The sequence below is a fragment of the Musca vetustissima genome, unplaced genomic scaffold (assembly GCF_032173495.1).
Source record: "Musca vetustissima isolate MV318-11 ecotype Yass unplaced genomic scaffold, APGP_CSIRO_Mvet_v1 utg7742, whole genome shotgun sequence".
Lineage (NCBI taxonomy): Eukaryota > Metazoa > Arthropoda > Insecta > Diptera > Muscidae > Musca > Musca vetustissima.
In genome coordinates, this window is record NW_026881582.1 from 29,214 (window position 1) to 53,545 (window position 24,332).

Below are 24,332 nucleotides of genomic sequence, written 5' to 3' on the forward strand. Positions count from 1 at the left end.
GAAAATAGATATAGCTCCCATATATATTTTCGTCCGATTTAAGGTAAATGGTGTACCAAGTCTCTTAATATCTTTCGGTTTGCACGAAATTTGGCACAGCGTAAAAAACAACAGGCAAGGCTGACATACAAGTTGGAACTTATACAAAATTGTATTAATGGGAAAAACATGGCATTATTATACATGGTAGTCTCATGGAATGGAAAAAACATGGCATAATTATACGTGGTAGCCTCATGCAGTCACATGTTTCCAATTTTTTCATAAATTTGCCTTTGACAGTATTAAGCTTTCAAAATTTAAAGGAAATTATCTTCCTTTGAAATGTACGTGTAGTATGTGTTCAGTGGCAACAATTGATAAATAATTTATATTTATATACATTTGGAAGTTTCCTGCCTCTAAAAGTTATAAATAAAGGATGTAACACCCATGGTTAAATCTTGAGAGCAATGTTCAGCTTTAGAAAATATATCTTGTTAAATTTATTGAAATATGCCAATCGGCATACATAAACACAAGGTGTATTTAATAAGGTATATGCATCAGATACAACAACAAATAGTTTACAAAAACAACATTGTTGTTAGAGAAATTAAATTGTGATGTTGACAATTAGTTTTTGTCAAAAATAAATAAAAACAAATATTTATTTGTTTTCGTATTTTGTCAACAAATAATCTATGAGGAATTGAAATCTTTTGTTTTTTGGAACATTTACAACATCCTGCCCGTGGCTTCTATATATTTATTTAATTATGGCTTCCAAATCAGCCATTTTCAGTGGAACAGTTATGTGTCATAAATCGCCGCTCAAAGACCACAAAATAATGAAGATTGTGTTACGTAGCCAGTATACCAATATTGTCATAAGCGTATGTCAAATTCTCGCGACGAAGTACGGCTATCCACAAATGCTTTTCAATATAAATTAACATATAGAGATCCACTACAGAATCTTTTCTTAATTGCAAAGATTTTGTGCCTAACTATGAGTTAGGCTGGACATCCGTCGAAGATTTTACAAATACCAATGGGCAGATTCCAATATACAATTTCCTCGGTTTTGATGGTGGTTGAGGATTTATACCCTAAACGTATGGACTTATTTAAACACGAGCTACTCAAATTGTGATATTTTCATGCAAATTGTGTTATTTTCGTGAGAAAGCACTAGTGACATTATAGAGGCCCATATTTCAGAATGTGCGATACCAAACACCAATGGACAGATACCCTTGCAAATTTTAAAGGTCCATATTTCAGAGGCCTATAATCAGGAACCCAATGTAAAATACATGTTTTCGTCATTTGAGACTTGTAACATTTTCTGTTCCTATAAATGTATTTTTTGTTGTTGAGCATAATTTAAATTTACAGGAAATGAAACGTCGAAGAAAAATTTTTGACAATTTATTTCATAAACAATAAAGAAAAAAGTTTAAAACTATATGATTGTAATAGCCTAGACAGACGACAGCCTTAATTTGCATTAACAGCCTTAATTCAAAAATGTATCATTTTTATGTGTTGTTAATGCACAAAATCAAACTGAATTTAATTTAAATTTTAAGGAAATGAAACGTTTCGAAAATAAAAATTAAAAATAAAGGCAAAATTCAAAATTTCTTCAAATTTGGCGCTGTTTTATATTCATTATAGCTGTTAGTTTTCCTTCCTGCCATGTATCAATTTTAAAAAATTTGTAAAGAAACAATTTTATTTTCAAAAATCAGAAACTCTCGTCTGTCAGGGGTAAATTTTAATTCAAATTAAGAACTTTTTAATGCAAATTAACGCCTTGCACAAAACATTTATGAAATTTATTTTTCATGTTATTTAAAAATGATAGATGAGTTCCAAATTAAAAAGGGCTGCCATCTGTAATTATCCCATGGGAAAAATAATATATAATAATTGAGAGGGCATTTTTTACAATTTTTAGTGCATCAAGAAAGCTTACCATTATTTTTATAAGTATCACCTCTCAATTCCCTAATAAAAATAATATATGAACTGTTTTCAGCCATTTTTACTATATCAATGTACCATTATAATGGTTAACAACAATAAAAGTATATATTGCTTTCTATTTTTGAGACTTAAAATATATTTACATATATATATATTTATTTTTGGACTTTCCCCCCGCTAGATTTGAATTTCGCAGACTGTGCATCGGCGCCCAGACAAAAAGAAAAATAATCCTGAAATAATGAATAAAAATATTTTGTTTTTGCAAAATATTCAGGTTTAATCCCAGTTTATTGTTTGTTGGAAAAGTATGACATTGTCAGCCAAGGGGTAAGGCAGGGAAGACTATAGTTTCGAATCTCGCCGCTGATCCTCATCAAATTATAGCTTCTTTACAAAAATCCTTTTGTACCCAACCACCTCATTGAGAAATTCGTTGGTCTATATATATATATATATATTATGTATTCATTTGGTATGATAAAATTCCATATTTCACTCAAGTATCCTCCAGTTTTTTTGGGTTCATTTCTTAATCGCATTTTTATTATAGTCCACGTATTTTCAATTGGATTTATCTGTCTGTATTGACATCATAGGTCTTTATTAAAACCAATTTATCTATATACAAGTCAATTGAACCCGTACAGAGAGACCACAGGTGTGTACATAGACCAGTTGGTCTGTAAATAGATACCACAGATATCATGGGGTACGATCCATTAGTGGTTATGGTAGTATATTTATAATAATAATTATAAATTTTAAGGTTTATAGTAAAATACAGGCCATAAGTTACATGACAATATTTTGCTTCAATTATTTTTTTTCCATGTAAAAATTACACCTTTATCACTAAAACCGCCGTGCAAAATAATTCTGTTAAAAACCGAAAATGAAAGTAGGCAAAGATGTACTTAAATATAACATCAAATTGATGTGCTAATTATAAAAATCCGATTTTCCGATAAAAGAATGCTTTCACATTACCATCTTAAGCTTGTTTCTATAGTTTTTGCGGCACTGTATATTCTTGATCAGCGAAAAATTCTATGTCGATATCGCCATGTGCGTCTGTCTGTTTTAATCGCTCGGGATACAAGTCCCTGAGCTGAATCTCTTTTACTGCATATTCGTACGCTCGTTGTTTTTTGCATTGCTTGCTATTGACGTCTCTGTTGCATTGATTCGCTTGTTTTTTATATCTCTACCATAATGTGGAGTACAGGGGAATGGGGGCACATTTCAACAGCGGTTATAAAATCTCGGTTTAAAATTTGTCCGACACGGATTTTTTACTGTTTCAGCCACATTTCCCAACCCAAATGTATGTAATTTGTAACATGGTTATAGAGGAAATATTAGCCAAATTTGTCATAAAAATGGCTGAAATTTAATCGGATGTATTAGCCACACTTTCCAAAATCATTTGCTGTGGTGTAGATCCATATGAAGTTGGAAGGACTCGAACCTAATGCAATACGTTGCGTACTAAAGTGCCCACCTTGTCACTTTTATAGGGTTTGTTGAACGTTTGTATTACCCAAATACGTAAGGACCTTATTTACATGCGTGTCAATTGAAAACGGCGAAAATGGATGAAAGCATTTCATTAATTAATACATTTTGGGACCAATTTAAAATAAGTTCATTGAAAATTTTATTTGATACAATGACCCTAATATTGCACTATTTGGTTTAAATTGTCAAATCCTGTGAAAATCCGGTAAAAAGTTCTAATGTAAATGCCGTTTAATTCATTTTTAAAAACATAATTTGTCATATTCATATTGACACGAGTAATAAGTTTGAATCAAATCAGCTGTTGTTTGCAATTATATGGTCTGTCTCCGCACTCAAAGAATCTACTAGATTTTACTATTTCCTTCGAAAGGAAAATTCGTTACCGTAATAAAAAGTAGTAGATTCCTGCAGTTCAGCAAAATACCAATAATTGATTTTTATGATTTGGTAGAAGCAATTGTTCTAAGTTTACCGTCATCTATCACCTTTCCAAATGAGTAATCACCGAAAGGAGAAACACATTTGTATGTGTCAACTAAACATTGAAATCAATCCAATAAATTAACAAATATGTATCGGTACCCCATCTCAACGTTAGTCATTTATGTTATCATTCATAAAAGTTGACAAAAGTTTTTGTTGTGTTGATTTAAAAAAGATTTGGAATTTTTACATGTTTATAAATGCATAATTTAAACAATTATGATATTTGCTGTTACTTAATGTTACAATTTAAGGACTATAGCTGATATATCCTCATATTTCTCACAGGCAACTATTTCTTAATTTGATTATTTGATAAAGGACAATTGTCGTTCTCATTTCACACTTATTCTTAAATATTTTGAAAATATTTTATTTTTAAAAATTATGTCATTCATTATGTTTCTTGTCCCTAAAATTCTCAATTATAATAAAAACACTATTTCACACTTTGATTATTGTATAAAGGACAGTGGTTGTTTTCATTTCACACTTAGTCGTAAATAATTTGAAATTCTTTTAGCGCGTAGTTATGCGAATAGTTTTAGGTTTAATGTTCAAGGTCGAGCACAAGATATCATTTTATTGTCTTTGGTTTAGCTTTTTTCTCGCTTTTGTTTTGATCAACAGTCATACACAGTGTTCATATACAATACATAATACGTATGTATGTAATTGTTTTGTCACTTGTCGTATACAGATTTTTAATTAAATATCGCATTGCACAAAAAAGGTGTCATAGCTGATTTGGATTAGTTTCAGATGGAATGCCGTAAGTGTGGGCAACTTCGATCGGTTTGTCGGACACACCCACAACAACGGCTACCCAGACTTACTTTATTTTGGTTCGTTTATGAAAGGCTTTGTTTATTATTTTTTGGCTAATCTTTTGTTGTTTTGTTTCTGTTGTTGGTGCTTTGACTCGATCTAAGCTCAGTCGATTTAAACGATGCAATTGGTGCTAAAACGAAAACTGAAATTAGAACTGCTCCGTTTCGATCTTTTATGTTGAAATCATTGAATGCCACAAATTTGTACTGAACAATTTACGTACAATGTTAGTAACACACACACTGACTCACCTGTACATATCGGAGTATGTACGTGCATGCATACATTCGTTCGTCTGTACGAATAATAGGCTTTCGTCTATTATATTCGTTTGTGGAGCAAACAAAAAAATATGCTGAGCAAAAACCTTAAAGCAACGGACAGCATAGACAACAATGACTTCAAAAAAAAAAAAAATATTCTCTCAAATCTTCTGGTTTTTCTGGATAAAATGCTCAGAGATTAAAAACATACATAGAACAAGTGTTATATAAGGGGATTATGGTAGCACAGTACCTTTGGTGGTAATTATGGTATTTTAATTTCCCATCGTATTTTTAGAATAATCACGAGATTTGAATTAAAATTAAAAATAAAAATTTGATTCTTTATATCCCAAAAGTTCAAAGTAGACTTTTGTTGTAGCGATGCATAATAATTAATTGAAAGTGGTTTAAGGGGACTTTCCCAATCTCGATTTTAAATTTTCAAGATTTTCATAGGGATGGTATACCAGCAAACCTGGTATACCATGAATACCAATGCATCTTAAGATTTGTAACTTTACACATATATAATTAAAGTTTTAAAAGAGAAGAAAAGTAATTTGCAAAATTTGGTTATTGTTGTTGTTTTTGGTGATTAAAGAAAAGTCCTTATAACTCCGTGATAACTCCTCACTGGAACATTGGAATCATTATTGACTTCGCTCAAAAATTATCAAAATGGCGAAGCTTTGAAAATTTTTTTTGGAAATTCCCATATTTTTTACCACAAACTAAGTTAAAAAATAAGAAAGTTCTTCACCGATTGGCTTTATCCTAGTGCATACGATAGTTTAGATTATTAGTTTTTGAGTTATCGTGCCCGCCATTCGTAAAAAACTGTTTCGAGAAAAACGCGTTTAAAGTTTGAGAAGCAAGAGTTCTTGAGATTTTCACTTGAAATTTTGTAGGGACATTCTTAATTTAGTGTAGATTCGAATTAAATAAAAAAAAAATTGACAACGAGATTGGGGGCCCCCTCATCTCCATTTGATGTTCTGATACAAAACTTACAAAACATATTACGTTTTATATTCTATCATGTTTAAGGGAACAAATCCACAAACAAAATAACCAATATTTTTGAAACAAATCCAAGATAAATTCTTAAATATCTCAATATAAAAAATGGACTTAAACCACTTTAAAAATAAACGACTCAAATAAAGGTCATACGAAGTACAATAAAAATATGACACAACGTTGTTAGGCAATGCTTACATAGTATTATATTTTGGTGGAGTTCTGTTGGACTAGTCCAAAATTAATTACTGCTAAACTGTGCTAAAACTATTGCGCCGATTACTGTTGTTTCGTTGTTTAGCGTTTTTTGATTATTTCCATATATACATAAATACGTATATATTGTATGTATTTACAGTGGTTATCACAATTCAAATATTTAAAAATTATTTAAAAAAATAATAATAATAAATAATAAAATAACAACTGACAGTCATGTAAGAGCATTCAAAAATCAATACCAATATGAATAAAAAATATGGGATATAGGGTAAGTGCTCCTAATACCTGTATGTACCATCTGTTGCATATAAAAATAACTAAAAAATCCTATAACCAAATATGAAAAATTCCTTGTGTAAAATTTCATCGAGCTAAGTACATTTATTCAGTCAAAATTTTGCATTTTGTCAATGAGGGTTTTCCACACTAGCGATAATTCATGTTTCTTAAGAAAAAATTAGTGGACATGCCGATTTTAAAAGACTTGTAACTATAAGGTTGGTGCATATGAAATGTCGGATTCTCTTTACATGCGGACGTTTGTCTCCTTGTTATCGTTATACTTTTGTCTTTGGCATAACCTCATTCATAGTCGTATTGTCCATTGCCAAAGACTCATTTCAGCAAAATAGGTTTTCTCGAAGTTCTTCCCTTTGAAGGTCTTTTCTTTTGAGTTTATTTTTTGTTTTTTATTTTAGCGTTTGGAGAGAATACGGTTAACGATTGGAAAGTGCAGCTTTGGTTCGAAAATTTTCAGACTTACGATTTTTCGCTGCAAAATGAGCCGCGACGAAGGCCCAAAACGTCTGTGAAGAATGATGACCTGAAGGCTCTGGAAGCGGATCCAGCCGTATCCACGAGGGGACATGCAATCAGGATGAAAGTACTGCCAGTACATTGACGAGATACACGATAATTTAAAAATTTTACGCCCATATTTTTAAAACAGACATCTACGCTTTAAAATCTCGTTGAGAGAAGTGTATCGAAGCGAATGGAGCAGTTTTATACAATCACTTGAAATCCGACATTTCACACGCACCAACCTAATATATTAAAATTATATATTTTTCAAAAGCATCTTTTTCGTAATTGTAAAGAACATGCAGGAGAACACTTCAGAATATAAAACAAATAAAAAATATTTGTAAAAAATAATACTTTATGAGGATTAATTTTACAAATGGACAATGGAATTGACACTTGAAACCCACTGGGTTAACTAAATCCCGTACAATGCAAAGGTACTAAAGGTCTATTAGGAACAAACATTTTTAAGGGTTTTCTATAGTCGGCATATGGGTGAATAATAAGCACCTTTTCGATCATTTTGGCAGAAAATTGGAAAACGATTTAAATACGTGCTCTAAATACCAATTAAATTATAAAAAGTCAGTTTTGAGTGGTTTTCATAATAGGTTTTAATTTTAAATTCTTTTAGCCTCTGAAATGCGTAATTTAGTCATGCCGAGAATTGGATAACAGGTTCCCAAAGTCGCCACCATGTTTTATAATTGTAATATTTTAATAAATAAAATTATTTTATGATTGCAAAATAGTCAGGCTGAATCCCAGTTTGTTGTTTTTATAAAAAAAAACAGTAATTTATTAGAGGGGAATGTATGGCATTGTCCGCCGAGGGGTAAGGCAGGGAAGATTATAGTTTCGGATCTCGCCACTGATCCTCATCAGTTCCCTTAGTTTTTTGTTGGGATATTCTCCCCGGAAGCTATTTATTGCTTCTTTACGACACATAGCAGTGGGAAATGTATTGTAGCTGTATGCAAATGCCTTGTTGACCACGAAGTCAGGCACCAACGAAACGAACTTCTCATCGAGATCGTATCGCTGGTAACGTAAGAACTTCGAATTGTCACAAGAAACATTTGGATATGAAAGGTTTTTTGTAATGAAGCAATAAATAGCTTCTGGGAAGAAATTCCCGAAATACTCGCCTGGGTCTCATTTCGAGGTGTTGCACACGGAATGACACATTTAATAAACACTCTACCTTATGTTGGGGGTGGAAATAAATTTACTAGCAATGTAAAAAAATTAAAAATAACTTTTAATGTGTCTCATACTCGAACAATTACACCATAACAGTCTTCATCATTTGCTGCGATATCCACTGTGCATATTGAGATATTCTATTCCCCATGTGTGTATGTGTTTTTTCTTTTTGGATGTAAATATTTATGTTTTTGTTTTGATTCAAATTGAAATAACTAAACATGTTTTCTTTGTTGTTCTCCTCCCTCCATCGTATCTTTTGTTTTTATTCTTGATTTCTTGATCGCTATTGATTTTATTCTTATTAGTCTATTCTCAATGTTAGACGACAAAACAACAATAAAATAGTTTAACAGGTATTGTAGATCAATACACTAAGCCATACCGACATGTGTGTGAGAATGTTTGCAATTACAATGGTATCAGAGAGCGAGAAATGGCGGTCCGCGTCCGCGTATTGCGTTTAATTTGCAACATTCGATATGCTGATTTTGAACGTCGGGAGATCGTCATAATTGATGCCTATACTACAATTGCAGGAAGCAGTGTTCTTTTAATTCAAGTTAGTTCCTAAATTTTGATCTGTATTGTAGAGTATATGATATATGTGAATCTTTTTTCTCCTGGAATATCCATGACTTGCTTATTTTAAGTTGTAGACAAATTCCATTTTGTTTATGACACACATGCTTATTAGGTATCTGCGTTTACAAAATGTTCTAAATCGTGACTGCTCAACGCGATCGCATACATGTATGTATACATGTGCGTATTTATGTGTAAATAATTATCTGTTTTATTAATCGTGGTAATATTATCTTAAATAGTTTGCTTTACAAAGGTAAGATACTCCACGGAAGTGTTCTGCTTAGCCTCGACAGCGAATGAAATGCCATAACGAATATGCGTTTAAAAATCTTACCCTACAATGAATATTATATTATATTACCTGAGTTTGTGCGACTCATAATAATGACGGTACATTAAGCATTATAAATTATTAAAGATAAATTATAATATAAGTGGAGTTAACAGATTTTGTTATATATACATATGTACATTGGATGGATGCTTGTTGCCAGTCGACCATCAAAATCTGCTGTAACAGGCTTTATGAGCAAGTTAAAAATGTTTTTGTTTTTTGTACTAATTAATTTATAACACAGTGCTACAAATATACAGTAATCAGAACATAGTAATGTAATGTCATCAGAACATAGCCTCCAAAATAATATTCATCTGATTAATGCATGTCGCCAGCCCATTTTCCAAAAATACTACTGTGTAAAAGATCGAGCGTTAACATCATGGAACAGGGAAAATAACTTTTTTTTCAATAAACTATAAATACAAATATATCCTCACAACGATACATTTTCTATATGTTCTCAACATAAACAATTGTATCCAATTTTTATTGTAGCACTGTGTAGTACATTTGTTCTCGGCCACACTGCCAATATAACTTAAAATGTTCTATAAAAGGTTATGTGTTATGTGAGGCAACAATAAACAAAATTGTATCATACAAAAAATATTTTTTCTAAATTATTTTTTTTTTCAATTTAATACTAACATAGGTTGATAGGGTATTGTAGCTAAATGATTGACAACACATTTTTTATTTTGAAATTGAAAAATTCACAAATTCGAAAGTGAATTTGTTATTAATTAAATAGCACACCTTTTATTGCCGTAAGGTTTAGCCGGAGGAGTAGACCTTCAGCCACAATATACATACATACTGTTTAGGTGTAATGACCCCACAAATTACCAAAATGTATTAGTGTTAGAGAGGCATGATTACGAATTGATTGAACATTCGAATAATATAAATATTACAGTTTATTTCCGCATCTATACCGAATTAATGGAATTGTTATAATGATCGACAATTAAATTCGTATGGAATGGAAAGGTGTAATGGATGTATGTATAGGCGCCCAGTTCCGGAACTTTAAATAATATTATTGCTCAAATACCACCTATATTAAAATTAGATATATTCTTTTTATATTATACGTCAATCACATATTCAGTTTGTAATCTCATAATTAATCCTATAATTCATGGCCTATTTAGTCTTCTTTACTGTCAAGTTTTTTATTCGCGAAAACTCGAGCAGAATAAAAATACAAAATACTTTCGTTGAAGTAAAAATATTTTTTATACGTATAAACATAAATTTTGGCAGCTATCGAAGACTTCAGCTGGTCTTATTTTCATCTATCGATCGATCGATCTTTATTTGAGGTCGGTCAAGTTAGAAGTTGGGCAATGGGGTTTCAGTCAAATGACCTGAAGTTAGATATTGTTGGAGAAGGCACATATTCCTTCCGCTGGAAATATTCGAAACTTCAGGTTGTAATGCTTAGATATAGACCGCATATCACGGTACACTTGAATTTTCGACATTTTGAGCAATATGGATATGTTTCCCACCAGTCCTGATTGTTATTTGATATTTTGATTATACTTAGGTAGAAAATCTCACTGCCGATAATAAACAATACCTGTGTATGTTTACTCGATATTTGGTAACAATTGTTACCAAATGTTACTGGATGTTGTCTGTTTACTCCAAAGTCCCGTAAAAGAGAGTCCAGAATGAGAGACTCAGTTTGAGAGTTCTAGCTGAGAACTTACTGAATGTTACTGGGTCAATTTCATTTAGTACGATTTATCCAGATCAGTTCGATGTATTTCAAACAGCCGTTAATTTTAAGTTTTGACTAAAGTAGAATAAAATGTTTTATTTTATGAATTCTTTTCTTTCATAATTCCAAAAAGTATAAAAAACAAGCTTTTTAACTGGAACTGGAAGTTGCCAGTTTACTTTTCTCAGTATTATTGCAAAAGAGAATAAAACGGCTTACACTCAGAAATAGAACTGCCTGAGTCAATGTTACTGGAAAAGTAAGTAGACACGTGGTCTGTTCCAGTACTTTTTAAATAGTAAAGCTAGTAAAAGGGAAACATTTCAAAATCAAATGACAACACTTCAAAATCAACATAACAGCGAATCAGAAGTAGGCATTCCTGTTTAACATTTTTACTCGGCCTCTCTTAAATTTAATTCAATGTTTTACCAGTTTTGTGGGTTCAGGAACGGTTTTCGAGTAAAAAGTTGCAAAATTAGTACATTCTTTTAGGTTCTGGAACGGAAATATGATTAATAATAGTCCATGATAAAATAGAGTTCATATGTGACGATATCCCAAAATTTCAGCAATGCTGGATTTTTAGAAATATTTCCATCACTAGTCCGCCTATATTTCCTCAATTGATGATTAATCGATGCCAATTATTGAACTATTATCTGTTGTACATGTCATAGTGGGCATACGCATATGCACATATTCGTATTGTACAGTCTATGCATACACACACACATGTCATATTGAGAATATTCAATGCAAAACGATTATTTATCTATCAAACGATACAATTATTTGAATATTTTAAAAATGAAGCCGTTTTATTGCTCATTCATTGCCGCTTATTTCTGTTCGGATACAATGAACTATTTGTCGACCTTGCACAATTCAATTGCACAGTGGCATTTCGAATACCAATGACATTGCTTCCATGTTACAAAAGACGTTTAAACTAAGTGTGTAGTTCTAGATCCAGTAATGTGTTATGTGCCTAGGTTACGACGAATTACAACTTCTTGGGTTAGCGATTATAGTTGTTTATAAACTAATCTCGATATATCAATGAAGTAGTTAGAGTTAAGTTTAGTTTCCGCTCAGTTACCAAAATCAAAGTCAAGCAATAAATGTGCTTATTTGCCGTTAACGTATTTACGCTGCGCGGGTGTATTGGAGAATCAAGCAACAATCGCACATTTGATATATGAAAAACGATCACCATTGTCGATTGCACATCTGCTGCATATTAAACACCACCTCTGATGTACATACACATTTATGTGCGTGTGAATGCAACTCGCCGTTACCGTGATAACTTATTTGGATTCCGTTGATCGATCGCATCTGACGTAAACTCGTTTAATGATGACGAAAAACATCTGGAGACACGAAAAAACAACACGTAATGAACAGAAGATACTCAGAATGTACTAAAAATCACAAAAGAGATAATCTTTTAGTCCCTACATAGCTTCACGTAAGAACTGTATCATACGTTAGATTTACGAAATCCACTCGATTTTAAATGGCAATTCCATAGCGACCCCATCTAATACTGATTACAGTAATATATGTATAAATGTACATCAGGGTTATGACTTTTTGACTTTTTTTCTCTATAAACGACTAAAATAAAACAGCATTTACATTAGAACTTTTTACCGGGTTAATCTATTCTATGTAAACGTACTATATGGTTTATTCAATTTAATTATGAAGACATATGGTATGTTCCCGTACTGCAAGAATCTACTAGTTTTTACTCCGATAACACTTTTTCCTTTATGACATCGAAGAAAATAGTAACATCGGGTAGATTCTTGCAGTACGGGAACAGACCAATAGAAACCGCAAAGACTCGACAAAATGCATTTTGACAAAATAGTTTATGAAAAAAATATGTGGGGGGTATCAGGCATAACCAGTGTTGCCAAAACTTTGCTGATAAAAATGCTAGATTTTGTTTAAAAAAGTGCTAAAAATTTTATAAGGGAAATAGTAGAATTGACTGTATTTTGAAATTTTTGATTCACATTAGGTAAAAATGTCCATACCAAAAATTATTAATGTGGGTCTACGTTTCGGTGTAGGTCCTAGAGAACGAATTTTGGGTACGTCGGACACGTTTTTCCATCAAATGGACTATAATTTGAAACTTTTGAATTAATGGTGAATCAAATTTCCCCATATAATTTCCATATAATACCAGTTATTGGGGGTTTGGAGCATGGCATATATGCAGAAAACTGTCAAGGAGGAGGTTAGCACATAGTCCTCATATTAAAGTACTGTTCTATCTTCTTTACTTTGAAGATTTTAGTCGCGTTCTCTGGGTCCACTTTTAAGGTTTAGAACCCTTCCCCGCCAAATTGTCTGTATTTTAAAAATATGTTTGCCGAACTTTTTCGATTTAGGTCCATCTTTTGACATAACCCCATTATAAAGTGGAACGCGACCCATTTTCGGTTCTCTCTATAATTTGGCATTCCGGATTCAGGGTAAAAAAACTCATTTCCAGAAAGTTTCCGATTTAGGTTCATGATTTCTACATCACACCCATACAAAGGTCCAATTAATCTGGCTTTTCATATAACAAAATAAACAACCTACTATCAAGTGATGCTATAGTAACCATATGATGTACCCGACAATTTTTTGAGAAAATTTTAATACACTTCACATGGTGAGGGTATAAAAAGTTTTGACCGGCCGAACTTGAAGATTTTTTAATTGTCTGACACTTTTTAACATTGGAAAATCCAACTCATAGCGTGAAACATAAGGGAAATTTAATGCGTCAATTTAATCGAAATAATATCCAAAATTTTAACCAATTCCAGAAAAAAATAAAAGTGCTAAAAAAGTGGTAGGTGCTAGATCACTATCTTTTTGGTGCTAAACGAGTTTGAAAAGTGCTAAATCTGGCACAAAAGTGCTAAATCTAGCACAAAAGTGCTAAATCTAGCACTAAAAGTGCTAAATTGGCAACACTGGGCATAACAGAGGCATGTTAAGAATAAAAACGCCAGTACGCGAAAAAATGTGTATAAAATCAAAGGTAAGCACTCAAATAAAATCAGAGGTCTGCACTCAAATAAAATCAGAGGTCTGCACTCAAAATGTTTTCATTTTATAAGTTTACGACATAGCACTAAAAACGTTAAATATTGTTAGCTCTGTGGTTTTGATATCATAACAACAAAGTCTACTAAGGTCACCCAAAGTCTACTAAGGTCACGCAAAATCTCCTTTGAAATTATGTCTCATTTTTTTTTTTTCAATCATACACATTCCCAAAACGAGAAGAGCATTGAGAAAAATTTCACGAAAAGTCACATAACTTATGGACAAAATGAGGCATTAGCCCTAGAAATCGAAGAACAGTTTTCGTTTTTATTCAAAATTCAGTGTGGGCATCTTATTTGAATCGATTGTTTTTCTTTGTATGGAACACTGAAACTTTTTCCTAATTCAATTTCATTGTCTCTAAAGCTTTTGGTTATTATATTATTATTTATTATTATATACAGTATGTCGAGAATCAGTTACACATTGACTAAATAACAATTTGTATTAATAATAAACATAAATATTTCTTTATGAACGTAATCCTATTTACATGTTTATATTTGTATTAACCCTTTCAGTGTCAAATAAAATTTTTTTCGGAATAAAAATCTAAAATTTTGTACTTAAAATCATATAAAGGCATAGAGTTTAGAAAAAAAGGCAATTTTCATTTTAACCCTCGGACAGTTTCGTCTGTTTTTCAGCAAAACAAAAACATCAATGTTAACGGTACATAGGATAACCGAAAAATCGCAAAGAAAGAGAGAATTTTTAAATGTCGAATATATTCGACAAAAACACTGAAAGGGTTAAGAGACAAAATGCAAAAGAAATAGCAAATTCAGTTTTAACAAGTAAAATATAACAAAAACAAAAAAATATTCAATTTCATCTTTTCGCATGAAGTAAATAATCATGGCATAATTATACAAGGCAGACATATGATTAAATTTTTACTTTTGGCAACAATCAGTTTTTAAAATTTAAATGAAAATATCCTTCTTCGAAATCTATATACATTATGCCATGGTTGTGTAAAGAGTTATTTGACACTGGTATAACTGAGCCATATTTCTTTTTGTCATACAGGAAAATGTTCTATCGCAGTAAAAACTTGTATATTCTTGCAGTACGGAACAGGCCATTAAATAAAACATTCATTATCAGAAATCCTATAGAAAACGTTTTTAGATATATATACATACATATATATATATATACAATTTTTACACACGCAGACTTAGGGCTGAAGTGTCTGTCTGGCTGGTAAATGCCTGTCAAGCTGGTTGTTGACCACGATAACTCTCGAAAAGAGTTGCCGATTTAATCCACACTTTGCACATCAGAATATTTCTTCCAATCCTAAATGTCATACTATTCCTTCTAGTACCGTTTTGACTACGGTTTGGGAATTCTCGATTTTTTTTCATTCCCGGGATATCGGGAATAGTAATGATATTATATTAATTAAATAATTAAAATTATAAAAAAATGACGTTCTATGTCATTGTACAATAACACTTAAAAAGAAATAATGAAGAAATCATTTTTAAATAAAAGTATTTTAGTATTTTTTTGGCAAAACATTGTATTAAGAATTATTTGTACACATTAACAAACATATGAAGAATTTTTGATTTGTGCATTCAATAGGTTGCTTGATATACTGTTTCTTTTGTTGATGTCAAAATGTGCAGCAATTGAAAATATTTTCCCATATTTTATGGACTTTTACTTACTTTATATACAACTTATTTCTTTAAAAAAACTACTGTGACAAGATTTTGTTCTTCTGAAACCCTAAATATCTTCTGTATACACCTTTGCATCTTTTTTGGCACATCCGTTAGTTTAGATATAAATTTTAAGTCACGTCGATCACTTATTTCTTTTTGTAATATCTGTGGAATTGAATGGTCGATGGAAGTTTGTTGATCTTACAATGTTTTCAAGACAGCATCAACAATAATTTAAATGTATGGCATGATTCCAGCAAAATAACCCTTCAATAGGACATTCAGAATAAATTTTCTCATGACGTTCGCCCTATCTGAAACAGTTGCTACAACGTGAGTTTCAAAACATCTATTCTGTCTATTATATAAATCGGTTTTAAAATGAGCATCTTCCACTTATACACACACATTAAAATCTCCCTTGTTGTTGTATTATTCTATATATTCTGTTTATGACTTAAGCATTGAAATTTTTACTTCGGTATTAATATTTATTTAGAAATACAATTTCCCGTTTTCCCGGGAAATACTATCGGGAATATCGATGTCAAAAAATCGGAAAATACCGGAAATACCCGGGACGGGAATTCCCGACCCCAAACCCTAGTTTGACCCAAACTTTGCATAACCAAATTTTTTTACTAAAACTATGTCGTGTTCAAAGGTCCCATAAAGGTCAATATTTTGACTAAATGTCTAAAAAAATTTTTAAATGCTTTTGTGCATGATTTTTTTATAGAATCACTCAATCATTAAAATTTAATCTAATCTTACATAAAAAAAATGTGGCTAACACATTCATACACACCTCCCAATATTCGCTGTCTGCTGGCCAAAACCTTCCAAGTTCCAAGCTTATTGTATGGTTGTGAGCTGTTTGCCACTTGTGATTCGCTCTGTCGTCACAAATTGAATGTCGCATATAATAGCATAACACGATACGTATATGGCCTAAGTGACAGACAAAATGTCGCACAGTATTCTAAATCCTTTATGGAGTAAATTTCGACTCACTTCTTTAAATCAAATCTCTACAATTTCTTCATAGAACTATTGTCAAACAAAACCCAACGTATTTGTTCGAAAAAATTACATTTGCAAGATCACATAGGGGAAGGAAAATTATACACTTTCGTCGGAAGAGCTTGGTTTCTGAGAAACAATATTACATTTGCACGATACGCGATTGGAATGCTCTACCATCTGATTTGCAATTCAAGTAATTTAAAAAACGGCTTGTACAACATTTTTCATAATTGAAAACGTTAAGTTTGATCATACAATGAATTTATTATATATATATATATATATACATTATTTTTCGGTTAATTGACCCTAAGGTTAATTGGTTTCCACGCTTAAGGGGACCCCCCATTCTCGGGGTCAAAATTTTTTTTGATTTAATTCGAATCTACACTAATTCAAGAATGTCCCTACAAAATTTTAAGTGAAAAACGGCTAAAGGGCTTCTCAAACTTTAAATGCGTTTTTCTCTTTTGCGAATGGGGGGCACGATAACTCAAAGACTAATAACCCAATCGATTCCAAATTTTTACACGTTTCTCTGTGAGTGTATAACTATCGTATGAACTAGGATAAAGCCAATCGGTGAAGATCTTCCTTATTTTTAACTAAGTTTTTGGTCAAAAATCGGCGATTTTCCAAAAATATTTTTTCAAAGGTCCGTCATTTTGTTAATTTTTGAGCGAAGTCAATAATCCTAGTTCATACGAGAGCCAGACATGTACTCTTTCTAACACCGTTGGAATTTTCGGATTCCGATGTTCCAGTGAGGAGTTATCATGCCCGCCATCAAAAATAAGGACCTTTCTTTAATTACAAAAAACAATAACAAAAATTTTTTGCAAATTATTTTTCTTCTCTTTTAAATCTTCAAATATATGTGCAAAGTTACAAACCTAAACAAGCATTGGTATTGATTTACCATTGGTTCAAAATTCATGTCATCAAAAATAAATTTCCTTTTACTTTTCACCGGTTAATTGCATAATAATAATTGAAAAATAATCTGCCATTTTTTTACATACATATTTTACATAATTTGTGAAGAAGACTAGGTGGGACCTCTACTAATTCAAAACATATGTTTATTGCTAAGGAAAAACTGCGAGAAAGCGTAATTTGTATTTGACATTGATTTTTTTTTAAATCATTAGTAGTTCCAATTATACGTGATTACTGTAATTGAATAAACTATTCAATTAAGCGGGTTCGGATAATTGGTTCCTCGGTTAATTGAACAAAAATTTGTGCAAATTTTGATGTGCAATTAACCGAAAAATACTGTATATTCTTTTCCGTAATGTATCCATTCTTTTACCACTTTTATAATTATCTAAGATACTTATTATTAAAAACCTATGGACATGTGATTATATTTATAATCCTGTACTGCCAATTATAAGACTTTTGTCTTGTTGTACAGGAAAAACATCAATTAAATATATAAATAAAATAAATAAAACTCATCAAAGTAGGAAAAAAGTCGTAGCCTTAATGTACATACATTGTACATATGCAGTCAATTTCAATAAGTAAGCCAAGTGCAATTCACATAAGTATGTATATATGTAACTGACAACGTATTAGTGTATGTAGGTTGGCTGGTTTTCTTGTTCGAATCATGTTCGAACGTCCCGAACACGTTCGTATATAACTGTGAAATTCGCTCGTGGTTGACGATGAGTCAATTGTTTGCACATGTGTAACACATACACTCACTAACACTTGCTCACACATTACTTGAAGTGACTTCCAAGGATAAGTTTAGTATTTCAAGTGCAACGTCTCAGTCACTTTTATCGCCACCACAAATATTAGACGTAGACACAAACGTCATCATAGTCGCATAAGATACGCAACTGAAATGTATGTGGGGGCGCTGTCCAAATGGCTACAATTTGTATGACAGCCACCCTACATATCGTACAAATAAAGATAATTACTGTATATAGTATTATATGCTCATTTACTGAGGTGTGAACAATTTGAAAAATGCATTACTGAATTAAGCATGAAAAAATTGAAATTGAATTGAAAAAAATGCGACTTTATTATTTACATTTAAGAGGTCGGCTAATCAGCTCATAATTGCATGTATGATTGTACCAGGCATATAGCGTAAATTTCAGCCAACTAAGAACAACACCATCAAATGTGTATGTTCTCATAAATGCACTTCTAAGTGGAAACAGAAAACTTTTCGATGCCTATGCTGTTCTGTTTTGTGTGTGTGCTGCTGTTTTTTATTATTTCGGCTTTGTTTTTGCGTATGCATGTGAGACATTTGCACTGCCATACTAGTATTCTAGATATCGCTCATTTTTAGTTGTCTATTGGCTTTGGTAAAAGCAAAATGTGTTCATAGTTTTCGCAGTGGGAATTTCTTCTTGGCGCTTCACGTTTCGTGTGGCTAAGTAACAACAAGCCGCAATAAACATACATACGTCACTGACTCACAATAAGAAAATTGTTGTAATTGTTATTAAAATAAAAGAGTGCACTATCGATTTTACTTTCGATTCGAACAGACAGACTCTACCCCACCTACATGCATATGATGCAATTTAAGTGTGCGAGTGTGTATGTGTGGAAAACACTAAAAAATAGAACAATAACAATGTAATGCGTTTATTTACCCCTGAAAACTGTGCAATTCGAATTGCCCCAAAAGTGAATGTGAATTTATTTGTATCGAGATACCAATACGAACGGATCTGAGGTTTATGTTCCAGACACAGCGAAAGTGCGACAACAGTTGAAGTGAATGTTTTGTTTGTATTCGTGTAACGGTTAACTTTTCCAAATGTAAGGTTATGCGAAGGCTAACAGCTGTTCGAAATCAAGTTCAACAACAATGGCCTGCGAAAATGAATACGAGGAAAATGTCGACAATCTCCGAAAGCTATTCAAAGCGAATAACATTGTGTCCTTCAACATACAACACATCAAGTGCAGTGCCGGCAGTAGTTCCGGTGACAATTACATGTCAGTTGTGAAACGCATTCAAATCCGAGGTCATCGTAACAGCAATAATTACAAAGGTATTCGTAACTACCTTTTGATATACTAACCTAGAGAAATATTGTTGTTGTCAACATAATATTTACATAGCAATGAAAAATATTTCGGATATAATTACTCTTCATGAAATCGTTCTATTGGTTAAACAGACAAATCTGTTCGTGTTGAAAACCCAAAGCGATATAATCGGACTATTTGGTATCCTACACAAAATCAATCTATTGATTTTTACATTCAGTAGTTAACCCAGATAACCTCAGAGATATTTTATTTAAAATCAAACATTTAATTTGAAAACCTAAATATCTTATTGAGAATTAACTATAAACAATATTAAATATTTTATTTAGAATTAGTTAATAAAAAAATATGGTTTTAGCATGAAGCTACCAGTGTTTAGATTAGATGACCAGAATTTGAAAATGAAAATAGATGACATCAATAATAAAATACATTATTTACTTGGATTTAACATTTGTTACAGAAAAATATATGTATGTACGCTTGCAATAAATAATAATACAAATATATGTATACTGATATATTCACGAACCTGCAAGAATCTTGAACTAATCGAAATAGTTTTTCGAAAAACTTTACCACTCTTTTATAATTTATATTAAAACATACATAAGGCTTAATTTAATTATTAAATTATGTAAGTAGTTAGAAAGTAACGAAATTTAAAAATTTATTGCAATGTTTGGTCTGTTCCAGTCCTTTTTTATGTAAATCTAGTAAAAGGGAAACATTTAAAAATTGCTCTCAGAGTAGAAAATTCGATTAATATAAGATTCTTGTAGGCTCCGAAACCAACCAATAGTGTCACGAAACTGAAAATCTAAATGTCTCCTATGGAACAACCACGTAGTCATAATGTTGACTATAAGAAAATTTCTAAACATTATTAGAGTTCAATAAGCACAAGACATCTTCTATACGACTTCACTAAAATAAATATTGACCATGACAGATTATTGAAATAAATGACATATAGAAGACATATATTTTATAGAAGACAGCCTGTTAAAATAGATGATTGGCCTCTTAGTTTAGAAGAATATATAAGAATAACATATAGGAGAGAGGGGGCACCTTTGAACAGCGCTCATAAAATCTTGGTTTAAATTTTTTTCTGACCCGCTACCACATTTTGTATATGGCAATCTTCATTCGTGAAACAAATTTTTTGCATTCCAATAAACATAACTAATGTAATTTCTTTCATATATATTTATTACAAAAAAGTTATTATACATTTCCGTAAAATGCCACGGGTGGGGCACCTTTGAACATGCCCATAAAATTCGAGTAAAAAGCGGAGTTTTTAACTTTTGTAAAGATGCTTTCACCTTACGATAATATGGAATACCAAATTATAATCACTTCGGTGGGACAATGCAACTAAAAGCTTCAAAATATCGCGGAATAAATGAGGAATATTTGTAAACATGTGCTTATATTGAATATATTCTGTGAATATGTTTTTCAGTCTCCAAGAACCCATAATGCCAAAGTACAGCAATTTTGTTAAGAAAATGCGGCTTAAACAGTAAATATCAGTTCGTCTTCGGACGGCTCACAAGAAAGACGCATTAAAAGAGTTAATCACGCCTACGGGCTTAAAAAATTACAAAATGGCGCTGTGTTACGTTAACTTGCCACGAGTTTTATCGAACTAAACGAAAAATATAAGATCTCGCTCATACAGTGTATGGTCCTATACATTATATTCTAATAGAAAGTGGACTAGCTGGAGGAGGATCCTCCTCCAGTTTTTAAAGAGGTAAAGTTCAATATGCCGTAAATGGACAGGAACCGTTATATGGGAGCTAGATCAAAATATGGGCCGTCATTTTTAATTTTCGGTAGGAAGATTTGACACCCAATAAGAATCCCATGGCATAATTATACCAGGTAGTATCATGCAGTCATATGTTTCCAATTTGTTCATAAATTTGCCTTTGACAGTATTCAGCTTTCAAAATTTAAATGAAAATATCTTCTTTCGAAATGTACGCATATCATGTGTTCAGTGGCAAAAATTGCCAAATCATTTATATTTGAAGTTCCCCGCCTCTAAAACTTATAAATATAAGATGTAACAACCATTGTTAAATCTTGAGAGCAATGATCAGCTTTAAAAAATATATTTGGTTTAATTTATTGAAAATATTCCAATCGACATACATACATACAATTTTATGGAATTTATTTTTCATATTATTTAAAATTGATAGTCATGATTTAGATTAGGCGAGTTTACTTGCGGCAAGTCTTTGTTTGTAGGAGAGAGGGGCAAGGGGAATAGAAATGAAAAAAAATTGCTTGTACTGACAATTTTCTGGCAATTCATTTTGTGTATTTCGTATTTGTTGACATTTTATATATATTTAAATGTGAAAAAGCAACAAATAGAAAAATATTTTGGAAACCGAATTGCCTTGTATAGACGCATGAAGCAAGTTCAAAATAGAACGACAAGAATTGCCGCAAGTAAACTCGCCCAATCTAAATCAAGACATAGATGAGTTCCAAATTAAAAAGGGTTGCCATCATAAACTAGACTTCTTAAAGTAATTTTGGTATTTATTATTTTGCTATACAAAGCGAAACAAAATTTGTTAAGCTTATAGCCTAGACAGACGACAGCCTTAATTTGTATTAACAGCCTTAATTCAAATTAACTTGTACATTATCCTCATTTTATGTGTTGTTAATGCACAAAATCAAACTGAATTTATACTGAATTAGGCAATTTCAATATGGCAATGCTGTCGAAAATTAATTGTTTCTTGTCAAATTTATTTATATTTATGAAAATAAAAAAAGAAATGAAGGCAAATTTCAACCATTTTTTTAAATTGGGAGCTGTTTTGCTAAGATTATCGTTGCTATTTCTCCTTTATGTCATGTATCTATTTCCTAAAGATGTAATCCCGAAAAATATCGAAACAAATGTAAAAAATGTTCATCCTACACACAGACAAACAATTGTTTTGAAGCAAAAAACTGTTTCGTAAATGCAGAAACTCTCGTCTGTCAGGGGTAAATATTAATTCAAATTAAATCTTGCATTTTCTGTTTTCTAAATATATAATAATAGCTCCCGACTTTTATATTGGTATCAATTGTATTGATACATACAGTGCTTAAACGGCATCTACATTACAACTTTTCTTCAGGGTTAACAGCGTTTTTGACGATGTTGTGGATTTAATCCACTGGATTTACTAAACCCAGTACAATGTAAATGTTCTATTAATGTTTATTTTCAATTTCAGATCCTGACTTCATGTCTGTAATTATAAAGCGACAAATACCTAGCTTATCGCGACGTCAGCTTTATCGCTGTGATGAAGCATTCTGTAATGAAATTATGGCTTACAATCATGTGATACCACTTCTGGATCGATATATGTCTGAAAGTGTATTTCCGAAATGTTTCTATGCTGGACACGACGATGTCGGCGAAATAATAGTTTTAGAGGATCTGAAGGAAATCGGTTATCGTATGCAAAATCGACTGACCGGATTGGATTTGAATTTTTGCGAATTAGTCATGAAGGTAAGGTGAGTAGTTGCACTGATGCTCGAAGTTATTGTCTGTTCTTCTTTTTTAATTTTAGCAATTGGCAAAGTTTCACGCGGCTTCGATAGCAGCGCAACGATTAGACAATGCAATGTTTCGTGATAAGTGCAAACAGGTATGCGAGATCGTGTATTGTAAGGAAGCTGAAGAATTCTACAAGAATATATTGGAGACATCCATACAGGAGTCGCTGAATAGTTTGCGATCATCGAATGTGGATGGTTGTCTGACAGAGCCTATCCGATTAATTGAAAAGCTTCAGTACAAGCTCTTCACCAAAATTCAGAGCTACATTACAAATCCTTCGGAACACATGAGCGTAATGTGTCATGGCGATCTGTGGATGAATAACATAATGTTTACAACGACAAACTCTTCAAGAGGTTTAAACGATAGTAGTATAGCTGGCGATGTAAACAGTCGACATAACGCTGAAAATCCAATACCTTGTAAAGTTAAATTTTTCGACCTGCAAGCCATGCGATACGCATCGCCGGTATTCGACATATTACATTTCATTTATACCAGCACAAAGCGAGACTTGAGAGATATGCACACGAAACATTTACTCGAAACATATTCGTTGGCATTGTCGTCGAACCTCGGAGAACAATTCACAGAACCCAGCCCCGACCTCGATTCACTTCGTGATATCTATTCACTGCCAAATATTACCAACGAATACTACAAGCATGTGCTGTATGGATTGGCAATTTGCATGTGGATACTGCCAGCAGTTACCTTTGACCCTGACAATATACCAAATCTAGATGCGATCAGTGAAATGAATAGCAGCGCCAAGGAAATCAAGTGTACACAGAAATTAACGCCAGAATATCATTCCCGGTTGAGGGACTTGGCTTTAGAATTTTATCAGAATGGATACTTAAATTAATCTCATATT

At 32.1% G+C, this 24,332-nt stretch overlaps 1 protein-coding gene across 1 annotated transcript; it reads left to right on the plus strand.

Moving 5' to 3' along the window:
* The first annotated feature begins 19,559 nt into the window (after window positions 1-19,559).
* LOC133327499 (uncharacterized) lies at window positions 19,560-24,332 on the plus strand. Its single transcript, XM_061536016.1, has 3 exons — window positions 19,560-19,856; window positions 23,121-23,404; window positions 23,466-24,332. The coding sequence occupies exons 1-3, from the start codon at window positions 19,670-19,672 to the stop codon at window positions 24,321-24,323; spliced, it is 1,329 nt and encodes a 442-aa protein (XP_061392000.1). The 5' UTR covers window positions 19,560-19,669; the 3' UTR covers window positions 24,324-24,332.

Excerpts from the sequence above, each read along its gene's own strand:
- LOC133327499 (XM_061536016.1), top strand. The coding sequence starts at position 19,670 with ATGGCCTGCGAAAATGAATACGAGGAAAATGTCGACAATCTCCGAAAG. Across the intron at positions 19,857-23,120 it reads TAACAGCAATAATTACAAAG|ATCCTGACTTCATGTCTGTA; the intron begins GTATTCGTAACT and ends TTTCAATTTCAG. Across the intron at positions 23,405-23,465 it reads TTTGCGAATTAGTCATGAAG|CAATTGGCAAAGTTTCACGC; the intron begins GTAAGGTGAGTA and ends TTTTAATTTTAG.